Source organism: Camelus bactrianus, chromosome X (assembly GCF_048773025.1).
Source record: "Camelus bactrianus isolate YW-2024 breed Bactrian camel chromosome X, ASM4877302v1, whole genome shotgun sequence".
Classification (NCBI taxonomy): domain Eukaryota; kingdom Metazoa; phylum Chordata; class Mammalia; order Artiodactyla; family Camelidae; genus Camelus; species Camelus bactrianus.
This window is the reverse complement of record NC_133575.1, coordinates 14233191-14260689: the sequence shown is the minus strand read 5'-3', so window position 1 is coordinate 14260689 and position 27499 is coordinate 14233191. Positions and strand designations below refer to the sequence as shown.

At 42.1% G+C, this 27499-nt stretch overlaps 1 protein-coding gene across 5 annotated transcripts in view; it reads left to right on the top strand.

Moving 5' to 3' along the window:
• Nucleotides 1–27499, top strand: part of PHKA2 (phosphorylase kinase regulatory subunit alpha 2) — a 74359-nt gene that overhangs the window by 7000 nt on the left and 39860 nt on the right. For all 5 annotated transcript variants that reach the window (XR_012504831.1, XR_012504830.1, XR_012504829.1 and 2 more), the window contains exons 2-10: nucleotides 12126–12284; nucleotides 15745–15792; nucleotides 16650–16818; nucleotides 18834–18916; nucleotides 21179–21259; nucleotides 22383–22481; nucleotides 24255–24401; nucleotides 25889–25942; nucleotides 26542–26664. Coding sequence is in view for 1 of the 5 variants with exons in the window: in XM_074359770.1 (XP_074215871.1) it covers nucleotides 12126–12284; nucleotides 15745–15792; nucleotides 16650–16818; nucleotides 18834–18916; nucleotides 21179–21259; nucleotides 22383–22481; nucleotides 24255–24401; nucleotides 25889–25942; nucleotides 26542–26664 (963 nt within the window). In the remaining 4 variants the exon portion in view is untranslated. The remainder of the gene's footprint in view (nucleotides 1–12125; nucleotides 12285–15744; nucleotides 15793–16649; nucleotides 16819–18833; nucleotides 18917–21178; nucleotides 21260–22382; nucleotides 22482–24254; nucleotides 24402–25888; nucleotides 25943–26541; nucleotides 26665–27499) is intronic.

Sequence of the window (27499 nt, the reverse complement as noted above, 5' to 3'; positions counted from 1 at the left end):
TTTTGAGTTTAAACAATTCTTTTGAAGAGTCTGCTGTAAAGGAGAACAGTGATTGGGTGGAGATGTGAGGCTGAAAGGGGTTTATGTGAGAAATTATATACCTGGTGGAAATGATCTAGTAGACAGGGAAAAACTGATAATGCTAGAGTGAGAGTGGGAACTACTGGAGCAAAGATTGTTTATCCATCAAAACAAGAGTGAAGGCAGAGTCCAAGGGCACAATGTTCTCTCTTGATTGTTTCTACTTTCTCAGTGAAACACAAGGCACTGTCATTAGCCAAGAGTGAAGCTGGGGATGAGTTATCAGAGATTTGAAGAGAGGAGAGAAGGTTTGAAATTATTGTCTAGAAGAAAGGAATGGATGGCCCAGGGATTTCTAGTATGATTGTTGGACAGCGCCAAGGGTCATTAATTTCAAGCAAGTTCAGTCAGTATGGCTGCATGTTTTTCTCCGGCTGTACAGGTGGCACCCCGAGCAGTAGGCAGAGTCAAAGTCAACCAGAGCTGGGGTTTCGCCTGGTGAGTACAATGGAGTGAGAGAGGGGCAAGGAATTAACAGATGACCCCTATCTTAAATAAACTGCTTCAGATAAAAGATAAAGAGGGATAACTCTCAACTCCTTTTATATCCTAAGATACCATAGTCAAATAAGACATAATGAGAAATAGTTATGGGGAAAATTCACTTATGAATATTGATGCAAAAATACAAAATAAAATACTAATGACATGAATCTAGCAATGTATAAAAAATACATCATAATCAAGTAAAGTTTATCCCAGTAATGCAAGAAAATTTACTTTAAGAAAATCTATTAATGTAATTTACCACATTAATAAATTAAAGGGAAAAAGGCTTTAACTTTATCTGTAACATTTTATATCTTTTTTAAAAAGGAAGGAATCTGGTACCGTTATGGTGGGATGCTTTCATTCGTTTAATCTGAGTGAGAGTATTGGTTATGTTGTTCTCTCTGCTTTCCTATATGTTTGAGATTTTTATTATATTATAAAAATTAAGGCCATATTAATAAACATAGTCTAGGAGTAGCCTAGGAGTCAGCTTGGATTCCTTCTGTTCCCTCATGCCCCACCAAAAAGTGAGAGAATGTACTAATGAATTAGATTACCAAAATCTATCTCAGCTCCACCCACTTCTCACCATGTTCACTGCTACCACCCTAGTCCAGGCCACCATCATCTCATGCCTGGACTGTCCCTCTTGCCTCCTGATTCATTCTCTGCTTCCACTCTTGGCCCCTCCTCCCCAGCAGTAAGCAACCTTACATCAAGCACCAGACTACACTGCTCTCCCTTAGGCTCCACCAAGGAAGAAGACCTCCCTCGCCTCCCTCCTTGATGCCCTCATAGCAGGATACACATCCCCTTTGCTGCACTTAACTAAGTTGGAATTTTACATCTATTTGTGTGATTTGAAATGGATGAATTCCCACTAGACTATAAAGTCTGCTGTGTAGGACCAAGGATTTCTTTTTGATTACCATTTTATCCTTGGCACTTAGTACTTGGCAGTTGTAGAGATTTTAAAAACAGTTGTTGATTGAATGAATAAATGAATGAAATAAAATGCTTACCACATAGTCTGTGTACTGTAGTATGTGCAGTTAATAAATGACCACTGCTGTTGTTATTATTATTCATCAGGCTTCCACCACACACCCATCGTTTGGTGGGTTCTTAGGACCTAATTGTATTTCCATAAGAAGAGATGGGCCAGGGTCTGGGCGGCCCGTGGTGGGGACATGCACATACACACTTTCGGTGCTACCTGAAGCCAGATGCCCCCGCCTCCAGGGACCTTGCAATGGCTCTGCTCTGGCTGCCAGCCTCGGGGTCTAAATTTTTTTTTAAAAAAAGAGAGGGAGAGAGTCCAGAGTTCCTGTGACCTGTCTGTCCTTTGTCCCTAGTCCAGTTTACTCTGTAAAGAATTTATTTAACAGCCAGGCTGGGAATGAGAACAGTTGTGGTCCAGGGCATGCACAAGCATTCTGGGCAGCCCTGAGTCCAAAAAGGGCAGAAATGATATTTTTACCCCGTAATCAGACAGAGACTACCTGACAGTTGGTTGTCTGGTCTGTGTGTTGACCCGAGAAAGAAAACACTTGCTAGATAGCATTTTCTCCTTCCTAGTGTAATCCAGGGCCCTGCCTTCCGTCACCTTCCACTTCAGATCGTTTTGAGTACAGCCTGGAGGAGGGCTTTTGCTGTGCTCTTTTCAGGATAGCCTTTACATATTTTAGTGCAGATAAAAACATTTGAGTAATTCAATGAAAAAAAGTCCTTGACTCTTCCATTTACAAATAAAGGACTGTAAACCCATACAAGGGAGAGATTTAGAATTGTTTCAGGTTTTGCAGGGATCCAAAAATCATCTAGTCAGATCACCTAGTCTCATTTTACATAAAGAATTCCAGCCAGGGGAGTTGAGGGAATCTTTTTCTAGGTCATCCTTCTAGTGAGCTGACAGCCCCATGATAAGCACTCGGTCTTATTGGAAAGAGGCCAAAAGAGGGGAGATAAATACTTTAGACATACCAGATTGCTGTGAATACCAAATAAAATTGCATTCAGTAATAGAATGAAATAAATATCACATCTGCCTCACAATAGGCAGGGAGAACATAATTAATGTTCATAAAGTACATTTAGAGAAATGGAGTTCTCGAGCAAACAGGTTACAGACCTATTTGAAAATTTGATGACAGCTGAATATCCTATTCTTTCCTGAGAAAAATGCTCACACAAAAGTTCCAGGAGTCTCATGGACCTCCAGCTCCCTGCCTCCCCAAGCCCATCTGTGGAACTCCTAACAGACTCCCTGGAGAGCCCAGAGGCAGAGTGACAGGTGTCATGCCGCTGTGCTCTGAACCTGAACCTAGTGGAATAAGAGTCAGTCTTATCATTGAAAATATCGAATAGTGATATTTGCAATTTTCCTGTTCAGGTGAAAGGTTGCTAGTGTGTCACCCAGTAATCCCTTGATAGCTCAAACTTTAAGTGTGACCAGGAGAATTCTGACAACCCTATTGAGTTTGAATGTGTTCTGTAAGTTTCGACAACACCAGGCTAAAGACTAACCCCTCAGTAATCCCCCACCTTACCGCAGGAATTGGCACAAGAGGCAAAGAATTAAAATCTCCTAAGAGGGTGGTAAAGTCATTTGCACATTTGATTGTAGCTAAGGGGCTCAGAATGTAGCTAAGGTTTCTGTGAATTTTGTAAGTTTTAAGATTAGCATTGGGATCTGGAAGGAAGCTAGAACCAAGCTAGGATGAAGTGGATGCCTGCAATGCTTGGCTTCCAACCCATTTTGTTTGCCTGTAAGCCATCATTCAGTCATATGAGATGATGCAACTGGGTGGGCTCAGGACAGCTTGCAGCTTGTGCATTATCTGAAAACCCAGAGAGGGAAGTCTAATGAGCAGCAATTTAGAAAAAGATATTCATCATTTGAAAGTAAGAATTGCACACCCATAATTTCCTTAGGTAAAGTATGAGGCCACTGCATGTTAGCACTTAAGTTTTCAACATTATTCTCTGAAAGCCTGAGGTTTACATATCAAATTATGCAAAGCTTATCTTTTAAACTAATGCAAAAAGAAAGGTTACTCACATAACCAGTAGTCTCAGTTACAGATGCAGTCATTTTAAAACAAATGCTAGTGTAATTCCCACTTTAAAAAACATCTCAAGTCCAAGACATTGCCCTTCCCCACCCCCTTTAACATTTGAAGCAGCAGTTGCTAAAATAAAACTCCCATACAACAAATAAATTTAACCAGTTTCTGGAGTTTTTGTAATAGAAATCTCACACTCTATTTTTTGCTTTACCAGCACTGGGGGGGGGAAGGGGAGGTGAGTAATCATGTATTTTCAACATTTATCCTAGTCTCTTCTGGGTGTTTCATTTGAATAACTGAATAGTCCTTTCCTCCCTTGGAAATGAGCAAGGCAGTGATGTGTACTTAATGATTCTTAATCCAAAGGAAAGAGGATCCAGGGTAGGGGTTAGCCAGAGACCTCTGACCTCTGTCCCATGGAGCATAGGAAAGGGAACTCTGGGAAGGCTTCATGGAGGAGGGAGCCTGTGAGGGAGAGGCGTTTGCTGGAGGGCATCCCAGGCAGAGAAAAGAGTATGTGCACAGGCCCAGAAGTGCCAAGAGCAGAGTGTGTGCAGGAAACATTAATTCAGGCTTTCTAGGGGGCTAAGGAGGGAGCGATGTGTGATTGTGCTGGATGTGAGAGGAGGAGGCAGCACATGATAAGCCTTGTATGGCTATCCCAGGGACTTTGATTCTGTCTTATAGGGTTGGAGAATTCAGAGCAGCACAGCGAAGTCTTGAGAGTGTAGGTCTTTCTGTGACCTCCCTTTGTGGAGGTTGGATTGGAATTGAGAGAGGTGATTAGATAGGCTTGCTGACCCTGGCTGGTTACCAACAAGGTGAAGGAAATGCCAGGCTATTGAAAAACTGCTTGTTTTCTCTTATCCCGCAGCTGGCACCTTGGTTCTAAGGACATAGCCCTACAGCCAGACTTTTTATATTCCACAACTGCTGCATCAGTCGCAAGGAAATACCCTAGTATCTCTTTATTGTTCTCTTTCCCGTTGAAGTTTCTGTTTTAGGACTGAGCTCCATGGGAGGAAAGAGCCGGTCATAGAAGGTGATTGGCACAGCCGGAATAAAGATAATGATGACAGAGCCTTTCAATAAAAGACACTGCGACACATTCAGGGTGGGAGCTGTCCCAGCTGGCTACCTGGCTGGTGACTCCCCGCGCGAGCACTTTCCCTTTCCCTTCTCTCTTCTCTTTGAGCAATAAGAGCAGTCTTTCACTTTGTCTTTCTGCCCCTGCTGAGAATTCCTTCTCAACCTGCAGGCAAGGACCTACACTTTTGGTGGGCTTTCTAATTTGGGAATCTCTCTATCTGCTAACAGAAGGAACCAGTACTAGAGGCAGGGAGATCAGTAAGGAGCTATTCCAATTTTCTTTTGGGATGGAGGTAGGGGAACAAGGAATCTATCCTCTCTGTGCCAATTTTGGTGGGTAGATGACAGCATTCATCTCTGTGCTCTTGAGCTAAAAACTGAACTGCAAAATGTTCAATTAAGTAGTTTGGTGCTACTATTAAAGCTTGTGTACTTTGCCTTAATATTGCCTTGATCTTAGATTTCTTTAATAGCATCAAATGTTTTTATGGTATCTAGTTCACTGTGGCCATTTAATAAGCATTCGTGGTTGTATTTGTCAGGATTCTTTCAGATGTAAGTGACACAAACCCACCCCAAATGGCCTTTAAGTATGAAAGAGAATTTATTCCCTAAATAACTGAAAAGCTCAATGGATTGGGCTAGATTCAGGCATGGCTGGATTCGGGAGTGCAAATGATTAAGTGTATTTCTTTGCAGTGCTTGGCCCTGTTTGACTCAGAGTGGGCTTTATTCTCTGGCAGGCTCATCCCACATGATGGCAGAGGTGGCCCCTTGGCAGCTTCAGGTTATATTCTTTTAGAGTGGTGCCCTCTGCAGAAAGAAGATGTTTTCCGTAGTGGCCTCAGAGGAAGTTGTGACTGAGAATGACTCTCACTTGGTCCAGCTTGGGTCATGTGCTCATCCTTGAACTGTGCCTAGATTGAATAGGCTGGGTCACATGTCCTTCCCTGCAGCTGGGGCCATGGCCAGGGGGCAGGCAGTGATGGGGTCAGCCTCCCACTCCAGGAACCACCCTGGGTCAGATCAGGGGAAATTATAGGCCATAACCAGAAAAGGGAGGAACAGGTGCTGGACAGGCAGAGGCAACAGGGTTTCCATTAGGGATGAAGGAAGGGCCCAGGGGACCCAACCCATGCTCTCCAGTCTGCTGTGAACTTTCCTTTTTATACAAAAGGAAATTGAGGCCCAGAGAAGTTAAGTAATTTGCCCAAGATCACATAGATAGTGAGTGGCAGAGCAGAGATTTGGACCCAGGTGTATCTTACACAATGTAGAATCTGTGGCCTTAAACACTACATTATATACTATACCTCCCTTGTGGAATGACCTTCAGGGTCCTTCTGCCCAAATAATACTAGGGACCGAGCCTGCATTGCCTACAACCCTATCCATTCTACTTGGAAAATTCTAAATGTTAGCAAGCTCTTATACTGAGTAGAAATCTGACTTGAGTTTAGTAGCTGAAAAAATTGAATCCCTCTTTCAGAGGACAACCTTTCAGCTCTTTGAAGGGGCTAACTTGCTCCCTTAAGCCTTCTCTAAACATTGTTTTCTTCCCTCATGAGACATGATTTTCGGCCTCTTCGTAGCCCTGATGACCCTCTGGGTATGCTCCAGTTGATGAATGGCCCTTTTCAAACATGGTGTTTGGCAGTGACAATATGCCAGGTGTGCTCTGCGAGGCTGGTAGCTTAGTGAGACTCTTATTTCCCTTGTTCTGAAAACTCTTCTTTCATTAACATACCCTTGGCTTTTCGGTGCTGTTGGTAGGTCACTGTTAAAACTTGCAGTCAGTGTTGTATAGCTGAAATTTTTTATAACTAAGTGTTAGGGCAAGATGTGGATGGGTCATAGGGTAGCTGCTGGGATAGGGGAGGGGGGGTGACCTGGAAAAGAGAGAAGAGGTTCTGTTTAAAGATTTTGTTGGGGCCCTGGGGGTGAGAGTGGATGTGTGAAGGGAGCTGAGTCAGCTCAGATGTGTGGGAGTGATTGCTAATGAAATTAGTTCAGTAGACATTTATTAAACACATAAGCCCAATAAATAAATTCTTGTTGAATTCTGTCTAGTTTTATTTCAACCTGTTGTCCAAGTCTGTAAGCATGCTGTTCGGCGTGAGCATCCACTTTGCAGCTCTTACCTGCCTCTCTTCTCACAGGCACACGCCCTCTAAGGAGCAGTGGATGTCACCTTTTCAACATCTCTGCTCTTTTCTCTTGTTAATCCACCCCATCCCCTGCCTGCTCTGAGAATCGTCTTTGTATTGCCACCAGACTAGAAGATTGTATAAGTGTTGTTTCTTGAGCTTGTGTAACGAAGACTTTAGCTTTTATTATTTTTATTTTTCAGGTAGATAATTTTAATGTTGAATATATGTTTTTAAAACTACACACCCACCACCCTAGGGAGCCATGTACACTATCTTCTTTGGTTACCCTCCACCACTATACCATTACCCCCACTGAAATTCACTGCCCTAACTTCTGCCTCCTTAAACTTCACCTCTGTCCTGTGAGGTTACTATTCTCTGTTTCACTCATCTCATCTCTGAGTCTAGCAATAAGCCATTTCCTATGCTTGAAGGAGTTCCCCGTTTTACCCACTTTTTTACTTATAAAGCAAAAATGAGGATTTGCCTCCTGTTTGAATCATTCCCAAGATTCATGCTGTGCATACCTGACTTGCTTCTTCGGAATTTCCTAAAGAAAGACTGTCCAGTTATATGAATTTTAAAACATGTATAGAGTCATGTAACCACCACCATAATCAAGATACAAAGCAGTTCCTTCAACTAAAAAATTTCCCTCCTGCTACCCCTTTATAGTCATACACTTTGCCTACCCCTAATCTCTGAAAACCATTGATCAGTTCTCTATCATTACAGTTTTGTCTTTTCAAGGATGTCATGTAAGTGGAATCAAATGATATGTAACCTTTAAGAGTAGCTTCTTTCACTTAGTATAATGCCTGTGAGATTTGTCTAAGTTGTGCATATCAGTAGTTTGTTCTTTTTTCATTGCTGAGTAGTATTCACTATATGGACATATCACATTGTGTTTATCCATTCACCCATTGAAGGAAATTTGAGTTACTTTCAGTTTCTGGCAGTTACAAATCGAACTGCTTTAAACATGCATGTAGAGGTCTGCATTTCTCTAGGGTAAATATGTAGGAACAAGTTTACTGGGTTGTAGGGTAAGCATACATTCAACTTCATTAGAAATTGCCAAACTTGTTGTCTAGAGTGGTAGCACTATTTTGCAATCCCACCAGCAATGTATGAGATTTCAAGTGGCTCCGTGTCCCTGTCAACACTTAGTACTGGCAGTACTTTTTAGCCATTTTAATAGGTACGTAGTAGTATCTCACAGTGGTTTTAATTTGCATTTCCTTAATAACTAATGATGGTGAACTTGTTTTTATGTGCTTATTTACCATCCATATATTCTCTTTGGTGAAGTGTCTGTTTAAGCTTTTTTTTTAAAACCAATTTTTTTTAAATTAGGTTATTTGTTTTCTTTCTGTTGAGTTTTGAGTGTTCTTTCTATATTCTGGATACAATTCCTTTCTTGAATATGTGACTTGCAAATAGTTTCTCCCAGTCTGTAGCTTGTCTTTTTATCTCAACAGTGTCTTTCACAGAGCAAAAGTTTTTAATTTTAATGAAGTCTAGTTTATCAGTTTTTCTTCTATGGATGGTGCTTTTGGTATCATGGCTAATTCTGTCTAACTCTAAGTCATGAAGATTTTTATTCTCTGTTTTCTTATAAAAGTTTTATAGGTTTACATTTTACATTTAAATCTGTGATCCATTTTGAGTTAACTTTTATATAAGGTGTGGGATTTAGATTGAGATTCATTTTCTTACATATGGATGTCCAATTGTTCCAATACCATCTATTAAAAAGGCTGTCCTCTCTCCCTTTGTCTTTAGGCCTTTGTCAAAAGTCAGTTTGTCATATTTGCATGGATCTATTTCTGTCTCTATTCTGTTCTAGCCACTATGTGTCTATCCCTTTACCTCTTTTTTTTTTTTAGCTTTTGTTTATTTTTTTTTCTACATTTTTTTATTAATAGTCATTTTACAATGTTGTGTTATCCCTTTGCCTCTTGTGAGGTACATACATATTTTAGGATTATTATGTCTTCATGGTGAACTGACCCTTTTCACTATTATATAATATCCCTCTGTATCTGTGGTCATTTTCTTTGCTATGAAGTCTCCTTTGTCTGATATTTATTAATATTTGAGGTACTTCTCAAGTCCTTTCCTCTCTTCCCCCTACCTTAAAGAGTAGGACTTCCAGTTTATTACTTTAGCACTTTTTTTTCCTAAGCCAAAAAGCAAAATTCCAGTGGTTTATCACCGTCTTTATCTCTGATCACTTTACATTCACTGATTGGTGGGCTGTAGAGGGATCCCAGCCCATCACAGCTAACAGGTGAGGTCACCATGACAGCATAGTTCTCCACAATTATTCACATGATAATTGTTTACATAGTTGTTCACATAATAGTTGTTCACAGTTATTTGCTTCTCATCCCTGGGGAGGCTTCCACATCCCTACCCTTTTGAACTTAGCAATGGCCATGTCACTTGCTTTCATCAATGAAATGAGGGAGGAATTGATATGTGTGAGTTCTGACCAGCAGCTGTAAGAGGCAGCTGATGGTTCACTGTGTTCTTTCTTCTCCTCTGCCATGAGATGGGCAGTGTTGTGGATACAGGCTGCTCCAGTAGCCTGGTTCCTAGAGGGAGGATAACACAGAGCAGAACCACAGCTGACCAGTGATGGACGTAAGGCATAGACAAGAAATATAAGGCACCTAGAGTTTAATGTTGTTCATTACCACAGCACAGGGGCCAAGCCCTGAGCCCAATCCATTCTAGGCTTAAGGGCCCTACCCATTTCTTTCATAAACAGGAGCCAAGAAAGCCACTTGCCCTAAATTAGAAACGAAGAAATGTTGGAGAGGGGCCAACAAGTGACTGGAGTTAAAAGACAAACTGCGCAGCTGTTGGCCCCTTGCCCTTGATGAAACACAGTTTATGTTAGGCTCATCTATCTTGGGCCTCTTCTAGAGTTTAAACATGGCATTGTCAGTTCCCTGCAGGGGACTGCTGAGTCCCAGCGCAGGTCTGTGCTATCTCGTCTGACACTGCATTGGGACACTACCCTTGACTCTTTGCAGCTCTCCTCATAGCTCCCCCATCCTCTTCCTATAAGGGCATTAATCCCATTCATGAGAGCTCTGCCCACATGACCCAGTTATCTCCCAAAGGCCCCACTTCCAAATACTGTCACATTGGGAATTAGATTTCAACATGTGAATTTTGAGGAGACACAGACTTTCAGTCCATAGTATGAAGTATTCCTTTTGCCGAGTGCAGTAGCACCCCAATTTAACATGGCTTGTGTATGCACTTTTGAATGTGGGGATCCCCTGAAACACCCAGATTGCTTCTCTGTAGTGGAACAAGGGTTCAGACATTCTGGCTCTGGGTAGGGATGAACTGATCCACTTCAGCAGTTAAACTCAAACTAAAGAATCAAAGAAGTGACTTTCAGTTAACAGGACAGTGACATTTCATAATCCAAACCACACTTGGCACTATGTGTAAGCAGTCTCTGCTGTGTCATTGGAAGGCTTGTTGTCTCAAGGGACTCATGGTTGATGGGTATGCCAGGAAGGGGCTGAGTTCTTTCTCTGGATCTCCTGATGGTTTCCTGCCCCCAGGTTTACCCAGAACAAAGATGCTTATGATATACCTTGTTGGGTATAGTGATTTTTTAAAAAAGAACTCCGATAGTCTGCTATTGGAATAGGACTTGTACCTTCTCTAAGCTATTCCTAGACTTCACTTCTGGTTGACTTTAATATCATTGATTTGTAGTTGTTTACTGTAGAGCAGTATCAATACACTGAATGCTGCTGCCCCTGAAGGCACTGTCAGTTGAGTTTTAGTTGTTTTTCAAGAGGGCATAGATTAATTAAAGGAAAAAGTTAAATATTTAATTCCCTTAGGTGGGACCATCTGAGACTATGCCAATATTTTTTTTACCTTATAACCTTGGTATTATCACTTTGAAAGTACCCAACAGAGTTTTTTTTTAATGAGCCCTCTTGTAAATAATGTGGTACCCTTTTGAGTAATATTTTAAGGTGGCGAGGTTCTGATTGCTATGATGTATTTTATTAGATACATATTTATTTGCATAATTTCAGGAAAGGTCAATAGAGGCTTTATCTTTATGTGACTCTTTTCCTATCTTATCCATTTTATTTCTAGACACAGAGTTTGTTAGGACTAGATTCTTAAAAAAAAGCTTTATTGAGATATAATTTATTTGCCATATAGTTCATCTAGTATATACAATTTAACGGTTTTTAGCACATTCACAAAGTTGTGCATCACCACCACAATCAATTTTAGAACATTTTCATCATCCTCAGAAAGGGAAAAAAACCTGTTAGTAGTCACTCATTCCCCATTTCCTCTCACCCTACTCCCACCCGCAGCTCTGGACAGCTACTCATATACTTCTTCTCTATAAGTTTCCTATTCTGGATGTTCTGTACAATTGGAATCATATGATATGTGGACTTTTGTGATTGGCTTCTTTTACTTAACATAATGTTTTCAAGGTTCATCCATACTATAGCATGTGTTAGTACTTCATTCCTTTTTCTTGCTGAATAACATTTCCTTGTTTGTATGGATCACATTTTGTTTATCCATTCATCAGTTGATGGACACTTGAGTTGTCTTCTCTGTGGGGCTATTATGAATAATGCTGTTATGAACATTTGTGTACATTTTTTGTGAAGGTCTAGCTCTTTAGTGACTCAACTGCCCTTTTAAATACTGGTGATATCATCGCTAAATAGGCCCCCTAGTGTCCTCTTGATCAGCACCTCCTTTTTAGGGTAGGTGGCTTCCCCGGCACGCAGAGCTAGAGTGGTGGAGTGGAGCCTCTTGCTTCCAGGTTCAGTGCTTTACCAATTGGTGTGGAAACACAAAGGGAGAAGAAGACCTAATCCCATAGTGCCCAGATGTATAAAAACCTTGCAGGCTTTTTCTGTTTGCTGTTTCTTCTATTTGTCACTTACAACAGCATGGTCTGGTCTGAAAAGCAAAAGAACAAGGACTCATAATTAGAAGATTCCTTAGAGATTTTTCAGTCTAATATCCTCCATATAGAGATGAGAAACCAACGCCCAGAGAAGTGATGTCACTTCTCCCCAAGATCATGCTGCTGGTGGCAGGGTGAGGACTGGAACTCTGTTCTCTTCACTCCTCGTCCCCACCCTCATTGTGCCCCCAAGGGTGAGCGTTGGTTGCACAGAAGCTGGGTGAATGGTGCTGCATCATGTTGTCTCTTCTCTAATAGAATCCCGTCACAGGGCTGCTGTCAGCCAGTCATGAGCAGAAGGACGCCTGGGTGCGGGATAACATCTACAGCATCCTGGCCGTGTGGGGCCTGGGCATGGCCTACCGCAAGAATGCCGACCGTGATGAGGACAAAGCCAAGGCCTACGAGCTAGAGCAGGTAATGCTAACTGGCAGCCGTGTCTTGGCCACTTAGCACCTTTTCTTTGAACTGAAAAGCCTACGAGGAAGTGGTGTGTGTGCAGAACAGTTGCCTCCATTTGTACTGTAGGATATTTTGGGGAGGCAGTTAGGTAGTCTCAATCTCTAATGTATTTTTCCCTTTGAGACTTTTCCCTCCATAAAAAAAAACAATAAAAATCACACTGAATAGAAAAATAAAGCATCCAAATTTCTGACTAGCTACATTTCTCTCACACATGCTCGATCAATTTTATATGTACTTACATACAAGGTATCATTATAAACTACCATGATTGTTTTTAAAGAGTCTGCATACCAGAAGTACACATTCCAAAGTGTATACTCTTTGGGGTAGTCATATTGAAAGGCTATTGATCCACATAGTATTGCCACTGCTTAAAACATTTTTGGAATTTCCCTTAAAAATGCCTTTCTAATTTGAGTCATTCCAAAGCAGTCTTATTAATTTATAGTCGCCCTTTAATTTTGAACCACATTGGTGCTGTCCAGTTTTCATGCCTGTGTTACCATACAGCACAATGAAGTCCTTCTGTTGTTTTCCGAAATCAGAAACCAGCATTCCCTGCAAAGCAAAGATTAGACATCATAAAGTATGTAAGACAATAATCTGCCCCTGAGCACAGGACGTATTTTTAGAGTGTTTTGAGTGATAGCATTGAAGTAAGGAGCATTGACATATAAAAGTATAGTTCTTTCGGCATAAGAGCCTTTGGGATTTATCTTTAATTCATACATTCCTCTTTGGCTCACACAGTCAGTGCATCAGGTCCAGGGAGAGTTCTCATGGCCCAGTCAGTGCTTGTTTATAGCAACCAAAGTGGGCATGAATGGCAGGCAGCCTTGACGCATAGGCAGCTAAGAGAGGAAGCCTGTCTGTGCAAGCAAGGAAAGGACAGTTTGGATTTGACTAGACTTGCTGAGTGTGGGGTGATGAAATCACTCAGTCTTGGAAGTAAGACAAGAATTGGTAGCTTTTTTTTCCATTTTTCAGTTTTATTAAGTAATATTGATACAATTTGACTTCACATATACAATATACTGCATGTAAATTCATATATACAACATACTGCACATTTTTTAAAAATTTACATATATGTACTATTCATTGTTTGTAAGAAGAGTTTAGAGCTTTAGCTTTTAAAACTTACATAGTTATCAAAGGAATAAAGCCAACCACAAAATAAGAATCAACAGAATGCAGTAAATACAATCATAAAGGACAGTAAAATGTGCTTACACATATTCAAGAAATTAATCATCTAAGTTATAAATAATATGTAGTTCACTTGTGTCTTTTTTTTAGATTCCACATATAAGCGATACTACATGACATTTTTCTTTCTCTTTCTGACTTACTTCACTTAGAAAAATGATCTCCAGGTCTATCCATATTGCTGCAAATGGTGTTATTTTATTCTTTTTTATGGCAGAGTAGTATTCCATTGTGTATATATAAATCACATCTTCTTTATCCAGTCATCTGTCAGTGGACATTTAGGGTGCTTCCATGTCTTCGCTGTTATAAATAATGCTGCTATGAACATTGGGGTGCATATGTCTTTTTGAATTATATAAGAATGGGTAGCTTCTTTTAAAATGTGTACAGCAAGCACTGAATGCTCCTTCAAGAAGTTGGATGACTATTACATAAGGGAATCATTCATTTAACAGTATAATTTGATGTTGATGTTCTCCAAACTTTCTATCATCCTCTGAGACAAAACCCAAGTAAAGCCGTGCCTTGCATGCACACGCGCGCACACACACACACACACACACACACACACACACACACCCTCTACCTTTCCCCTGTAAGCAATTTCTGACTGGGTTAGATTTGTCACTCTATGACTGACGATGGCAAAGCACTAACAGCCACATTGTTTGATTTGTTGAGTGTAGTTATATAACTAAAGTAGACTTAATCTCCCTTAATTATGGAAAATAGCACGGGCTCGTCCAGTGATCCTCAACAGAGACACCATTGCCTTTGGGGCTTAGGCAGTATAGTTATTCATTGTGTGGGACTGCCCCATGTGTTGCAGGACACGTAGAGTCCTTGGTCCTTACTCACTAGATGCCCATAGCCCCCGCCCCCCTATGGTGACAGTAAAAATGCATCTACCCCCACATTTCCAGATGTGCCCCCTACCCCCAACCCGGGGATGGTAGTGTCACCCTCAGTTGGGAACCACTGTGCTTCTTCACAATGGAAAATAACTTTTCTTTATTTGAGGGGAAGTCAGTTGACAAATGTTTATGCCACACACTGTAGGAAATGTTAATTGTAAGTGTTGACTATACCTTTTGATTATGAGGGAATATTTTCTGCCTCAAAAGAGTTTATGACATACAGTGAGATTATACTGTAGAATCCTAGGATCTTAGAGGTAGAAGAATCTGAAGGGTGATCCATTCCATACTTTTCTCTGGCAGTTAACTTCCATGGTGCTGCTTCTCCTGCAAACCTTGTACGTTCTGTAAGGGAGGCAATGCTGATGGCCCTGGGTGGGAACTTCTTTCAGCCAGTCTACTTTGACCTAAAAATATCCCATTCTCCAGCCCTTTGTGGAGTAGTTTTAGAGTTTGTTTAATAGGACTTATGAAGACCAGTCTTTCAATGGGCCTGAATTGTGGAGGAAGTGGGAGGTAACATAGTATATCAACTAGGAACTCAAACTCTGGAGTCAGTCGGCCTGGGCTCCGTCCTTGCTTCACTCCCTGCCAGCTGGGAGACTTTAGCAATGTTGCTTCATCTCTCTCAGCCACAGGTTCCTCATCTATAAAGTGGGGAAACAATAATACCCACCTCATAAGGTTGTTTCAAGAATTAGTGAGAATCCAGGTAAAGTGTTTTGTACAAAACTGGGGCAGCATGTCTGATTATCATAGCATTGTTATTATTTATAATGATAATAATTATAATAATTGTTTCCAGTACATATTATTAAGAAGCCTTGGCAGCTACTTGCATACTGGAAGAACTTTACTCAATAGTTCAGTAATGGTGTCACAAATGGCTATTTTGGCAAAACCTCATTACTCTGGGGCAGGCATGGTGGACTTAATTCATCCTTAGCATAACAAAAATAAATTACTAAGAATTGTGACATAAAGCTCCAGGGTGCTAGGCTTATAAAAATTGTCTTGCTAAAATAGCAGGATCCAGTGATTTCAGAGTGAGGTGGTACCATCTGGTCCAACTTCTTTATTTGAGATAAGTCTCTTCGTCAGGATTTTCTTTGTGATGGAGTGGAGAGCTAGAAATAATCTAAATCATCAGAATGCTTGTATATGCCCGGTTCTGCCTTCTCGGGGAAGGCTCCACGCGGCACTGGTTTGCCAGCCACGTGATAAGGAGGTTTTCATGGAGCAGGGAAGCTGCCCTTGTAACTGATCCCACTTTATTTCCGTAGAACGTGGTGAAACTGATGCGGGGTCTTCTCCAGTGCATGATGAGACAGGTAGGCAGAAAATGACAGATGTATTTTGGGGTCATTTGGGTCATCTGAGTGGGTGTTTTGTCATTTTCATGGTGACAACTAACATAGTGTTTTGAGCTTTTCTTATCAAGATGAAGAGAAATTGAAAATATTTTGCTGACTTTCTCCTTTTAAAATAATCGAAGATAATTTTATTATACTATAGAACCAGACTCAAAGGACAGTTTCTCAGAATCTCTTCGAAAGTTACTTGTGTAAAAAGACACTATGCCCTTTCTTCTAAATGGAGAATAAAACATTGTTTTTAAAGCCACATGACTTTAAGTCATTGTTTTTAAACTTGACATTTCTATTTACTGGCATTTTCAGTGAGGGGTAAATAAAAGACTTCATTGAGCATTTAATGTATACAGATCATACTAGGATCTGCACAGATTCCAAGATAAATATGATACCATCCTCACCCTTAATCAGCATGTGCCCCATTAATCTTCAAAGACATTGTTGCTCTTTTCCTTTCACCATAAGGAAACGAGAAGTTGAAATTTTAAAAGGAAGAGTCCTCTTCCTCCCCTCTTCCCTCACTCTCTCCCTCCCTCTCATTGAGTGCCTGCTGGGTGTCACAGCGCATGCTGGGGGTACATGGAAAAGGAGACCTTTTGGCTTGCCCCCTCACCCCTGCGGAGCTTGTTATAATCCCACTGGGCTCAGACACTTCTGGTGATGGGCAGGAGGAATCCCCCGCACCACCCATCCCCTGCCTTCCATCCCTCTGGCTCCCTGAGTTAGCAGATCGGAGGTCTAGATCCAAGAGGTTGACCTTGCCAGCCATGAACCCTTTAGCTACGTACAGCATAGCCACTTGCTTTTTCCCTCAGGTGGATAAAGTGGAGAAGTTCAAGCACACTCAGAGTACCAAGGACAGCCTGCATGCCAAGTACAACACTGCCACCTACAGCACTGTGGTGGGCGACGACCAGTGGGGCCACCTCCAGGTGGATGCCACCTCCCTCTTCCTCCTATTCCTGGCCCAGATGACTGCCTCAGGTGAGCCAGAGCTGATTGAGCCCATTGTACTGGGAGTGACAACCCCAAAGGGGGCCGGGAGGGGCAGGCATTGATCAGTATTCAAAATAAGCTATTTCTGTAAAGAAAAAGCATGCTGCTTTCTGCATTGCATTCTGTGCATTGACTCTGGCTCTGTCGACAGTCTGCCTCCCAAGCCCTTGCAGGACGAAGGCTGTTGTGCTGGCTCTATTAGCACCTCGCTGATTGATCCCAAAGCTTCTTTGCTGTCACTGTCCCCTAATTACTGGACAACCTAGATCAGATCTACTTTTAACAGTTCAAGAGGAGGGTAGAGCTCAAGCAGTAGAGCGCATGCTTAGCATGCACGAGGTACTGGGTTCAGTTCCCAGTACCTCCTCTATAAACAAACAAAGAAACCAACAAACCAACAAACCTAATTACCTCCTCTTGCCAAAAACAAACCAAAAACAAAAAAACACCAAAAAAACCATTTCAAATATCTGCATATACTATCATATCCTGTCTTCTAGTTTTCTTCTCCAGAAGCAGCAGGCTTGGTCCTTCAGCTCTTCTTCTCACTACCCTGGTCTCCCTCTTCTAGACGCACCCTTGTTTATCCAAATTATAATCAAACAGCATAATTTCTAGAAGTCACCACTGTGCCCAGAGTTGTCTTTCGGTCCATAGTGCCCATGATGTGAGTGGGCCATAAACTTCTGGACGGTGAACGTTTTTCTTGTTCAAGCCCGAGCTGTGGTCTTTCATGAAGGCCTGGACACCAGGCCTCCCAAGCACCAGGCTGCCACCCTGCTCTGTGAACCAAATGGCCATATTAGGTCACTTAGCTGCTGTGTCTCAGAGGTCTTATCTCCAGTCCTGTAAACTCACACTCCTTAGTTAGAGGCTTCCCATCTATCTCAGACTACAAATGTGAAACTCCAAAAATAGGAGAAATCAGTAATTGTTATTTATAGCTTTGTGAATAAACCAGGCACTTAAAAAAATACGTTTTGGTTGTGAAAATTAGTGTGAGATCACTGTACATATTTTGGAAAATATAACAAAATACAAAGAAAAACCCACTGCCAGTTTTCATTTGACTGTGTCTCCTCAAGTTTTTTTTCTATGCATTTTTTACATATTTAAGATCATATTGTATGCATAAATATAGTCTTTTTATTACATAGCATTATAACTTAGGCATTTCCCCCATGGTATTGCATGTTCTTCATAAACATGATTTTTGCAACTTTACTAATGGATATACCATAATTAGTTTAACTGTTCTTTCTCTTTTTTTGCTATTATAACTATGTTATAGTACCCACTTTGACCCCATCTCTATTTGTTTCCTTCCATTAGCTAGATATCAAGGCTACTCATACTTATTGCCAAATTGTTCTCAGAACAGTTTACTAGTTAAACACCCCCAGTGATGTAACAGTGTATTATACCCATACCAACTTCAAGAATTCATACCTTAAAAATATGTGTCTGCCATAGCAAGCTGTACATTCAGGGACTGAAGCAAAAGCTAGCTCTCCTGGCCATTGCCTGCTTCAGCTATTGGTGCAGCCCCCTGGGCAGGTCCTGGGAGCTGGCCTTTCCAAGAGGTGAAGGGCCGTCTCCTGCAGCTGGAGGCTCTACTTTCCCTGTCTGCCACTGGGGGATAGTTCCCACCCTTTGGCTTACTCAAAGATAAGGACAGTGTTTGTTCTGGGCTAAAATGCTTGCTCTGTGGAATCTCTCTCTGCAAATTTAACATACCTGAAGACCCCACATCTCTTTCAATCCTTTCTACTTGTAGGCACACACACAAAAGTGGAGCTATTCTTTCCTTCTTCTCCTTCTTCCCTTCCTTCCTTCCTCCTTCTGAGATTAGAAATGAACTGCTATGATTTACTTCAGATAATTTTTGATGTCCTAGTAAGAAGAATGAAAATGGGAGTAAAAGGATTTATTTCCTATTTGTAATTTGTAATTGGCAGCTCTCTCTTCACAAAATAACTTCATTGTTTGTTTTTCTCTACTAGGTTTACGTATTATTTTCACCCTTGACGAGGTGGCCTTCATACAGAATCTTGTTTTTTACATAGAAGCTGCATATAAAGTCGCTGTAAGTGTCAAACCCAGTGGTTTTTTCAGGTGTCCCAGTGTCAAAAAAATAAAAATCATATAGCTCTTTGAGGACCAGGCTGTTTGGGGCTGGTCATAAGGTTAGTAAGATTAGAGCCATAAGATTATGTCACCTCTGCACACAAAGTGTACATTTTTGTCCAGGGACTCATTTGGGGAGTTTTTGTTTTTGGAATGTGCCGCATGCTCTGTTTGAATCCATTATGCTTATTTTAAATAAAACCCTAAAATATCCTGCAGCACGTCCACAGGCCGGCCTGAAACAGGGTGAAGGGCAACAGCATCAGCGCCTTGGTAGGAGCTGGGGCGCCGTGGGGATGACGTCAGGCAGCCCACAGGTAGAGGGGCCGGAGCCAGATGTGTGCCCAGGGCCAGGTGTGTGCGGGTGTAAATGTGTATAAACCCAGTTCCTCCAGGCTTCTGTCTGCTATGGAGGGTGGAGTTTCGCTTCTAGAGAACAACTAAACTGTGCAAAGCTGACCACGAGGGCAGTAAGGAAAGGGTAAGAGTTTGTTTGTTTGGGGAAAAAAAAGCCACTGTGGTCTAAAGCAAGGATTAGCAAACTTTTTCTGTAAAAGGCCACAGGGTAAATACTTTCAGCTTTGTGGTCTCTATGTTCTCTGTTGCTGCTACTCAGTTCTGCCGTTGCACCACACGAGCAGCGGTAGACAGCCCATGGACTCGTGAGCGTGGCTGTGTTCCCAAGAAGACCTTATTTACAAAAACAGGTGGAAAACTAGTTTTGGTCCAAGGTTCCGTAGTTTGCTGACCCTAGGTCTAAAGCAGTGATTCTCTACCAGGGGCCATCTTCCCTTCCCAGGGGACATTTGGCAATGTCTGGAGATATATTTGGCTGTCACTCTGAGGAGGGTGCTACTGGCATCCAGTGGGTAGAGGCCAGGGATTCTGCTGAGCATCCTACAGTGCCCAGGACAGCCCCACACAACAGACAATGATCGGGCTCCAAATGTCAATAGTGCTGAAGTTGACAAACCCTGGTCTAAATAAACTTGGGAAAGGGCGGGACTTTAGCTGGACCTTGGCAGATGAGTAGGGTTTAGATCAACAGAAGAGAGGGAAGAGGGTGCAGGAGTAGCTGGGAGGCAGGAACAGGCTGTGAGTGTGGGAGGGGTGTTTGGGGAAGGGGATGCAGAGTGAAGGAGTATTCTTAGGGTGGCAGCTGAGTACGTGAGAATAGTAGAAAGTAAAGTCAGCTTGTGGGCAGGCAAGAGGTGGAGCTGAATACTAGATGTCTGGCCATCCAGAGAGAGAGATTTGAAGGTGATCAACTAGGGAATAAAGTTTATCATTTTATACTCTTAGGCCAGGGAGTGAGCTGATCAAAGCAGTTTTTAAGGATGAGTCACTTGGCTCTGGGGTTGGAGTGACAATGGGCTGGAGCGGAAATGCCCAGATGGGAGGAATACTGAAAGAAGGGGTCCTGGGGCTCAGCTCCAAGGCCTGCATGGCACGGGAGAGCCTGAAGCCGCTCCAGTGTGTCTATATCTAAATTTTCACATTTTCAAAATATTTATCTTTCTCTAATAATAATAAATACCAAAAATTTGGCATTGATCCTGTTCTTGGGTTGTAATCTTTCAATAGTACATATAGCATTATTTCAAAACGATATCCAGTGCTTGGATTTCTTAAGTGAAAATATGAATTATAAAAGTTAAGTATGCATATATCAAGTCCTCTAGGTAAACAGGCTGTTCTAAGCCAATTCATATTCATTTGTTTCAAAATTTGACTTCCGCTCCCATTACTTGCTAAGCATTTTTTTTTCACCAGAGGTAATGCTAGAAATAGGTATTAAATTATTTTAAATGGTTTCATTGGCTTCACCTAGTTGGAACCCATTTGTTAAAGTTTCTTTATTCCATCTAACAATTTAATGTAAGTTCAAAAGGATTAGTTAACTAAAGGGGCAGCCTTTTATTTTAAGATAAAATATTTTGTTCTCTACTTATCAAGAGTTTCTTACAAATAACTTTTAGAAATAAGAAAATTGAGAGTGTCTTTGCATGCATTTTTGTTCCACTTGAATATTTACTTCCAAAACTCTACACAGCTATCAAATGAACTGAAATCGAGAAAGAACACAGCCTGAGTATGTAAAGCCATGAATTTGGTAGCCTTTGAGAAGAGGTATCCAGTGACATAAAGGGGTCATTTTTCCATAGCACTTCTCATATACCTCTTTTTCCTGCTCTGATTACTACCTTTTTTTTCCCTGCAGGATTATGGAATGTGGGAACGTGGAGATAAGACTAATCAGGGCATTCCAGAATTGAATGCAAGCTCTGTAGGAATGGCCAAGGTGATGGTCTCATCCTGTTTGTTTTTCCTTCTGTGTGTCTTTAACTGCTTTGATTTGGTTCTTATCATTAGAGGTTTGGATTTAATCTGATTAGCATATTTTTCAAAAGTCAGCAGCAAGTGTGAAATTCAAGTAGCACATGTACCCCAGCCAGCTAAAATTATAGGAAAAGAATGTAGGTTTCCTACATCGAAATCTGCACGTGCCTGAAAATAAGTGCACTCCCTCCTCATTATCCACTGTTACCATGCACGAGTCTAAGCTCTTACTGTTTTCTAAGAAGCTGGAGGTATGATATCCAGTCTTCTTTTCTGGGTCATGAAGAGGGCTAAAGAACATGACCACTTTGTAGGGCAGGGCTCACAAGTTTGAGTCTGCAGGGTCAGGTCTGGTGAGTAACATAAACAAGAGAAGCCGGCCAGATAGAAAACTATCAGGGAGTATTGGGGACACTGGGAACTTTCTCTAAAGGTATTGTAATCCAAAATCATTTAAAAAATTTCCTCAGGCCAAGCAGAACATGCTGGTGGGGCAGATTCAGCCTACTGGCCACCAGTTTACCTGTCTCTTGTTCTGGACATTTAGCCTGCCTCCCCCTCCCCTCTTCCTCAAGAGTGAAGCATAATTTTGGACAGAGTTAAAGACTCCAGAACAAGAATTTTTAAATGAACAATAAAGATGCTCTGTTAAGGTCAACTGACAGAAAACATACTTACTACTAAAAGAATTAACTTTCTTAAGCGCCAAATATGCTAATGTTAGAAGTTAACTGCTCAAATAGGTGAAAGAAAAGCCGACCATGAACTTAGCTACCCCCCCCACCCTTTACACACACAATGCTATGTTGTTAATATTTTATTTTTTGATAGAATACTCGTTTAATTTTGGGAAATGATTTTCTATTTTCTTTCTTGTTCCTGCAATGAGTAGCAAAACACAGGAAAGCTGTTATCCCCTGAAAATAAGGATAGAACACGAGCATAGGACGCTTTAGCCGGATTAAAGATGGGTTTCATCACCTTTGGGGAAATGTATATGCTAGATTGCTTAATGAAAATGGAGTACCAGATATAGGAGTGTATGTTTACTAGAATGAGAAAGTCTTTCATATCTGTGCTTGTAGGCAGCCCTGGAGGCAATTGACGAACTGGACCTTTTTGGAGCCCATGGAGGACGCAAGTCCGTGATCCACGTCTTGCCCGATGAGGTCGAACACTGCCAGGTAATGGCTCAAACCTCTCACATTCCAGAGAGTAGGGAAGGAGACCCATGGAGTGGAAGACTTGGGCTCCAGTTCAGATTCCTCACCTTCCTAGTTTGGTGGTACTTGGCTTCTTTGAGCTTCAGTTCCCTCATTCATAAAATGAGCATACTGATACCTTCCCCTCCTCCTGCACAAGGCAGTCATAAGGATCAGAGTAAATCAACTTAGTTTGTCAGAGTACTTTGTAAGAAAGTACTGTGCAAACATAAGACACAACGATGATGTATATATGGAGGCAACAATCAAGGCAACCTTGTTTTGTTGGAGGCAAAATCTGTTTTATGTTTTTTGAGCATATAGGTGGTTTTCTCTCAGGTTTATTTCATGAAGTCCCCAAATTAGATGACTAGCAAGCAGTAGCTCACTTGGGGAGAGAATGGGGAGGGGCAGAACGGATGGTGGAGGAGAGATGATATGGGAGAAATGGCAAATTAGTAGAACATCTATGGAATACAGGTCAGAGAAAGGTGTGATTTAATGCATTTAGTGGATAGTAGGTCACTAGTAGCTGGCAAATCAGCAAACTCTTCTGTAGTGTGGGCTCCCTGTGTGTCAGGTACTATGCTGGGGCTGTGGGAATGAGATACATACAAACTTGTAAGCAGAGAGCTTCCTTCCGGTTGGGGTATATGTTTCAGGCAGAGAGAGCCTAGGAGCAGTGACTAGTTCAAGAACTGGGCTTGGGGGTCAGTTGGCTTTAGAAAATGAAGCTTTGTTCTGAAGCTGAAGGGTTCCCCTATATGTACCCCCTACTTCTAGCTCATTCCATTTTCCCCCATTAAATAGTCCTTAATGGGGAATCTGCTAGATCTTGGGGTAAGGTTTAATAAAGTCAAGCTGGTATGCATCTTATAGATGTGCAGACCCTAGTGGAATTTGCATGAGCTCTGTAGCCAGCTGGGCCTGGGTTAGAATCCTAGCTCTGTCACAGACTAGCTTCATGCTCTTCAGCCTGAATCTCTGTATCTGAGTCTTCATGTGTGAATTGGACATAGTTCTCGAGTTCCTTCTTTGTATGGAAGATTTGATAAGCTTATGTCTGCAGGGGTCTAGTCCCATGTCTATACATGTTAGATCCCAGTGTTAGCTCCCTTCCCTTACTGAACTTTTCTTTTTAATTTCACCTTCCTTTAGTTTACAATGCCTAATGCAACCACCTTATAATTGAGGCTATATTATAGTGCCACTAAGTAACCCATTCTTTCTAGGACTAAATTAATTCTGTTTCAACTAAACCTTTTTGCCTGTTCATGTGGTCTTCTGGATTTGACTCCTTGAAGTGGCTCTTGGGTCACCCAGTCCAACTGGTCACATTCCACAGAAGCCAGACATTTCTCCATGCTGGCCCTTTATGTGTTCTCTTCTCTGTCTCTCTCTTTACAGCCAGGACACACTAGCCTGCTGACAAGGTAGTCCTTAGCTCCTCTTCTGTGTGTCCTAAAGGCCCAGCAAGGTCAACAGAAGGCATGGAAGGAAGGGAGACACACAGTTCTCAGCATGGGTTCCAGGCATACCACCACTCTCCCCAACCCCCTTTTCTCCTGCAAGGAACAGGAAGCATTGGCTGGGTAGGCAAGGTCACCCAGCAAGGGCTATGTTGGTAGGAAAAAGCTCTACTAAAATTGGCAGACTCATTCAGATGTTCCCTTGGGGTAAAGTCGTAGTCTCTAGATACTGTTTGTCACTATTAGTACTTCCCAGGTTAAAGCCACCTGTTTGTTTTTCCTTCAGTCTATTCTCTTCTCCATGCTGCCAAGAGCATCGACGTCTAAGGAGATTGATGCTGGGCTTCTTTCCATTATTTCTTTCCCGGCCTTTGCAGTGGAAGATGTGAACCTTGTGAATGTGACCAAAAATGAAATTATTTCCAAGCTCCAGGTAAGCATTGGTCATGCTGGTGCCCTTCTGCCCTCTGTAAAGTGCCCCTTTCAGACAGTGACATGGAGCAGCTCACCCAGGCCTTGGTTCTCTATGAGGTCAGTGGCTTAGTATCTAAGTGGACCCACAGAGGGAGGTATCCAAAGCTGAGTGTAGAGGTAAGAAAAAGAAGTCACAGAGTGATCAGTGCCTTGTTCTCTTTCTAAGTAGCAGAGCTTCAACTCAAGATGGCACCTTTGAATCCCAATTAGTACCACTCCTGTACTTCTAAGGCAGAGCTTCTTAACCCTTTGGAGATCACAGACAGACTCCTTCAAGAATCTCTTGAAAGCTATAAAGTCCCTGCCAAAAAACAATGCATATGTCCCAATATCCTCAAACTGTTCACACAATTTCTGAAGACTTGGCGATCCCAAAGTTAAACTGAGGTTAAAAAAATCCCTGCTCTGAGGTGAAATGCAGGAACTGTGACACATTACACCAAATTGGGAAGGTTATTCAATACTGCAGCCAACTGAAGTTATCAGTAAAATGATCAAAGAAGGTAAGTTTCCTAAAGTGAAATCTGCATGTTGATGATCCTCTTGAGATTTGGTGAAAAATGCTTTTAGCCTTTGTAAACAAAGGGGTACAGGGTCTCCCACTGTATCCCCCAAAGAAGGCGCTGCCTCAGCCAGGGGCCAGTGGGGAAAACAGAACCTCTTTGTTTTGGGGAAGTAGGCAGGGAGTTAAGGTAGGGAATGAAGTGTTTCAAGGGGTGCAGCTTCTAGACTGGGCCTCACCAGGACACCCCGAACACTGTGGGGCTGGACACAAGGAGCTTGCTGGCCTCCACAGCCAGTGCTAGAGCAGCCCCATGCACTTAAGATATGGGGAATGGACACCTCACAGTGTGATTCAGGGATTAGGGAGGCAGATTAAGAGAACACTGCCACTGTCCTTCTTTCTTGACACCCAAGAAGCCTGAGAGGAACATGAGCCTGCAACAGGAAAACCAGCAGCCAGGGCCCTAAGCCATAGGAAGCCCCACCACCTCCCTGCCCTACCTCTTGCAGGAAGCAGGCTCCTTTGCATCCAGGGCCTAACTAACTGTGAAGAATCTGGAATGTCCTTGTGGCTTTCCAGTCTTTCAAATAGAAGCAGGCCAATCCACATGTCTGTCTGGGCGGCTTCTCCAAGCAGTGAGGGTCCTTCAGCATCTTTACACAATGCAGCAAATCACAATGGAAGGATGTTGATTCAGTGACCTCTTGCATTCCTGATACTTTAGTGGGAAGTTTTGGTATTCCCTTCCAAGCACTGATCAAATCTGAATTTACTTTGCTTATTACTTTAAAATAACTTTTTGTACTGATAGCAAAGTGTGCATGGTAGTCATTTCGTTACTAAAAGATTCATGGGAAAGAAGGTGAAGGGCTGACTTGAATCAAAAAGGCAAAGAAATTCTTATGTTTCATCAAATGCACCTTTTTTCTTTATCTTCTTAGGGGCGTTATGGATGCTGTCGCTTCCTTCGAGATGGTTATAAAACCCCAAGAGAGGTTGTATTTAAAGATTGTTTCTTCTGATTCCTTAACTGCTTCATATCTAAGTTGCCACTGTGGTGTTCTCCCTCTTTTGATTATAAAAATTACATTTTGGAATATCGGCAAGGGAAGTCTTAATTTTGGAATCAGCAAGCTAGAGTAAGGCAATAAAATAGTAAGATCATCAGGAGGACAGCAAGCTGGTCGTTTAAAACAGCTTGTACACAAGGACAAACAGTTCTGTGGCTCACACGTTTTTTAAAAGGCCAACTGTAGCCTCCTCCTTGGGTTCCTTTGCCATAGTGACTGATAAAATGGTATCAGTAAAACAGATAGTCTGCGCAGCACTGAGATGCAAATTGCTATTTATTTGTTACAGAAATATAAAAAGCTTAATAAAGTACCAGAGGGTCTTGTGTATACTTGGTTTACTTCTCTGAAATTTTACCATGGAAAACTGCCAAAAAGAGCATCTCCTCATTATAGTAGAATCCTAATCATACCAGCTTCAAAGCTGAATTGAATCAGAAAGCAAGGGAGACCCAGTGAGTAACAATGGTATTACGTATATAACCCGACATCCCCTTTTAGAGGGTTTACCTGTTTGGTTCCAGGACCCAAACCGACTGCATTATGATCCTGCTGAACTAAAGCTCTTTGAAAACATTGAATGTGAATGGCCTGTGTTCTGGACGTATTTCATAATTGATGGGGTCTTCAACGGTGATGCCGTTCAGGTGAGAAAATGCTGGGTGTTGTGTTGGTAATCAGCAATTTCGTTCCAGTGGTGTGATGATTATTATTAGAACATAGGGTTATGCAAGAATTTAGGGCACTGTTTTAGTTACCTACTGCTGCTTAACAAACTTTTCCAAAACTGAATGAATTAAAGCAATAACTATTTTATTTGCTCATTATTCTGTAATCTGAGCAAGGCTCAGCAGGGACAGGTTGTCTGCTTCACCTAGTGTCAGCTGGGACGGTTCAGTGGGGCTGGAGGATCTACTTCCGAGACGGCCCCCCTCACACGGCCGGCAGCTTGATGCTAGCTGTTGGCCTGGGCCTGAGCGCCCCACAATGTGGCTAGCTTGGGCTCCTCACAGCCTGTGGGTCGTGAGGCTTTTCACATGGTCATCGTCTTCTCTCAGAATGCAAAAACAGAAGCTGCCAAACTTTCTTAAAGCTTAGTCCCAGAACTGGCAGAATGGCACTTCTGTTGCATTCTGCTGTTGAACAGCTGTTGTTACCAAAGAAGGTTTGTTTTGCCAGAGCCCAGCGAGCCAAAACTCTGAGACGCCAAGGTTTGCAGCAAAGAGAGGGTTTACTTGCAAACAAGTCTCAGGTTTGCCTGCCCCACGGCAAGGGGCTCGGGGTATTTATGGGGTAAAGAATAAAGCAGCAGGGCAGTCTGAGGCATGGGGAAAGCTGATTGGAAAAAGATGAGCTAATCATCATTCTCCACAAGCGTAGCTAAACTCCAGGCCTCTGCACGGTCCAAAATGGAGGTCCTGAGCGCGCTCTGAGGGTGGAGTTTTCAGCCCTCTGACGGCAAAAGGTCACTCAGGCATGCCC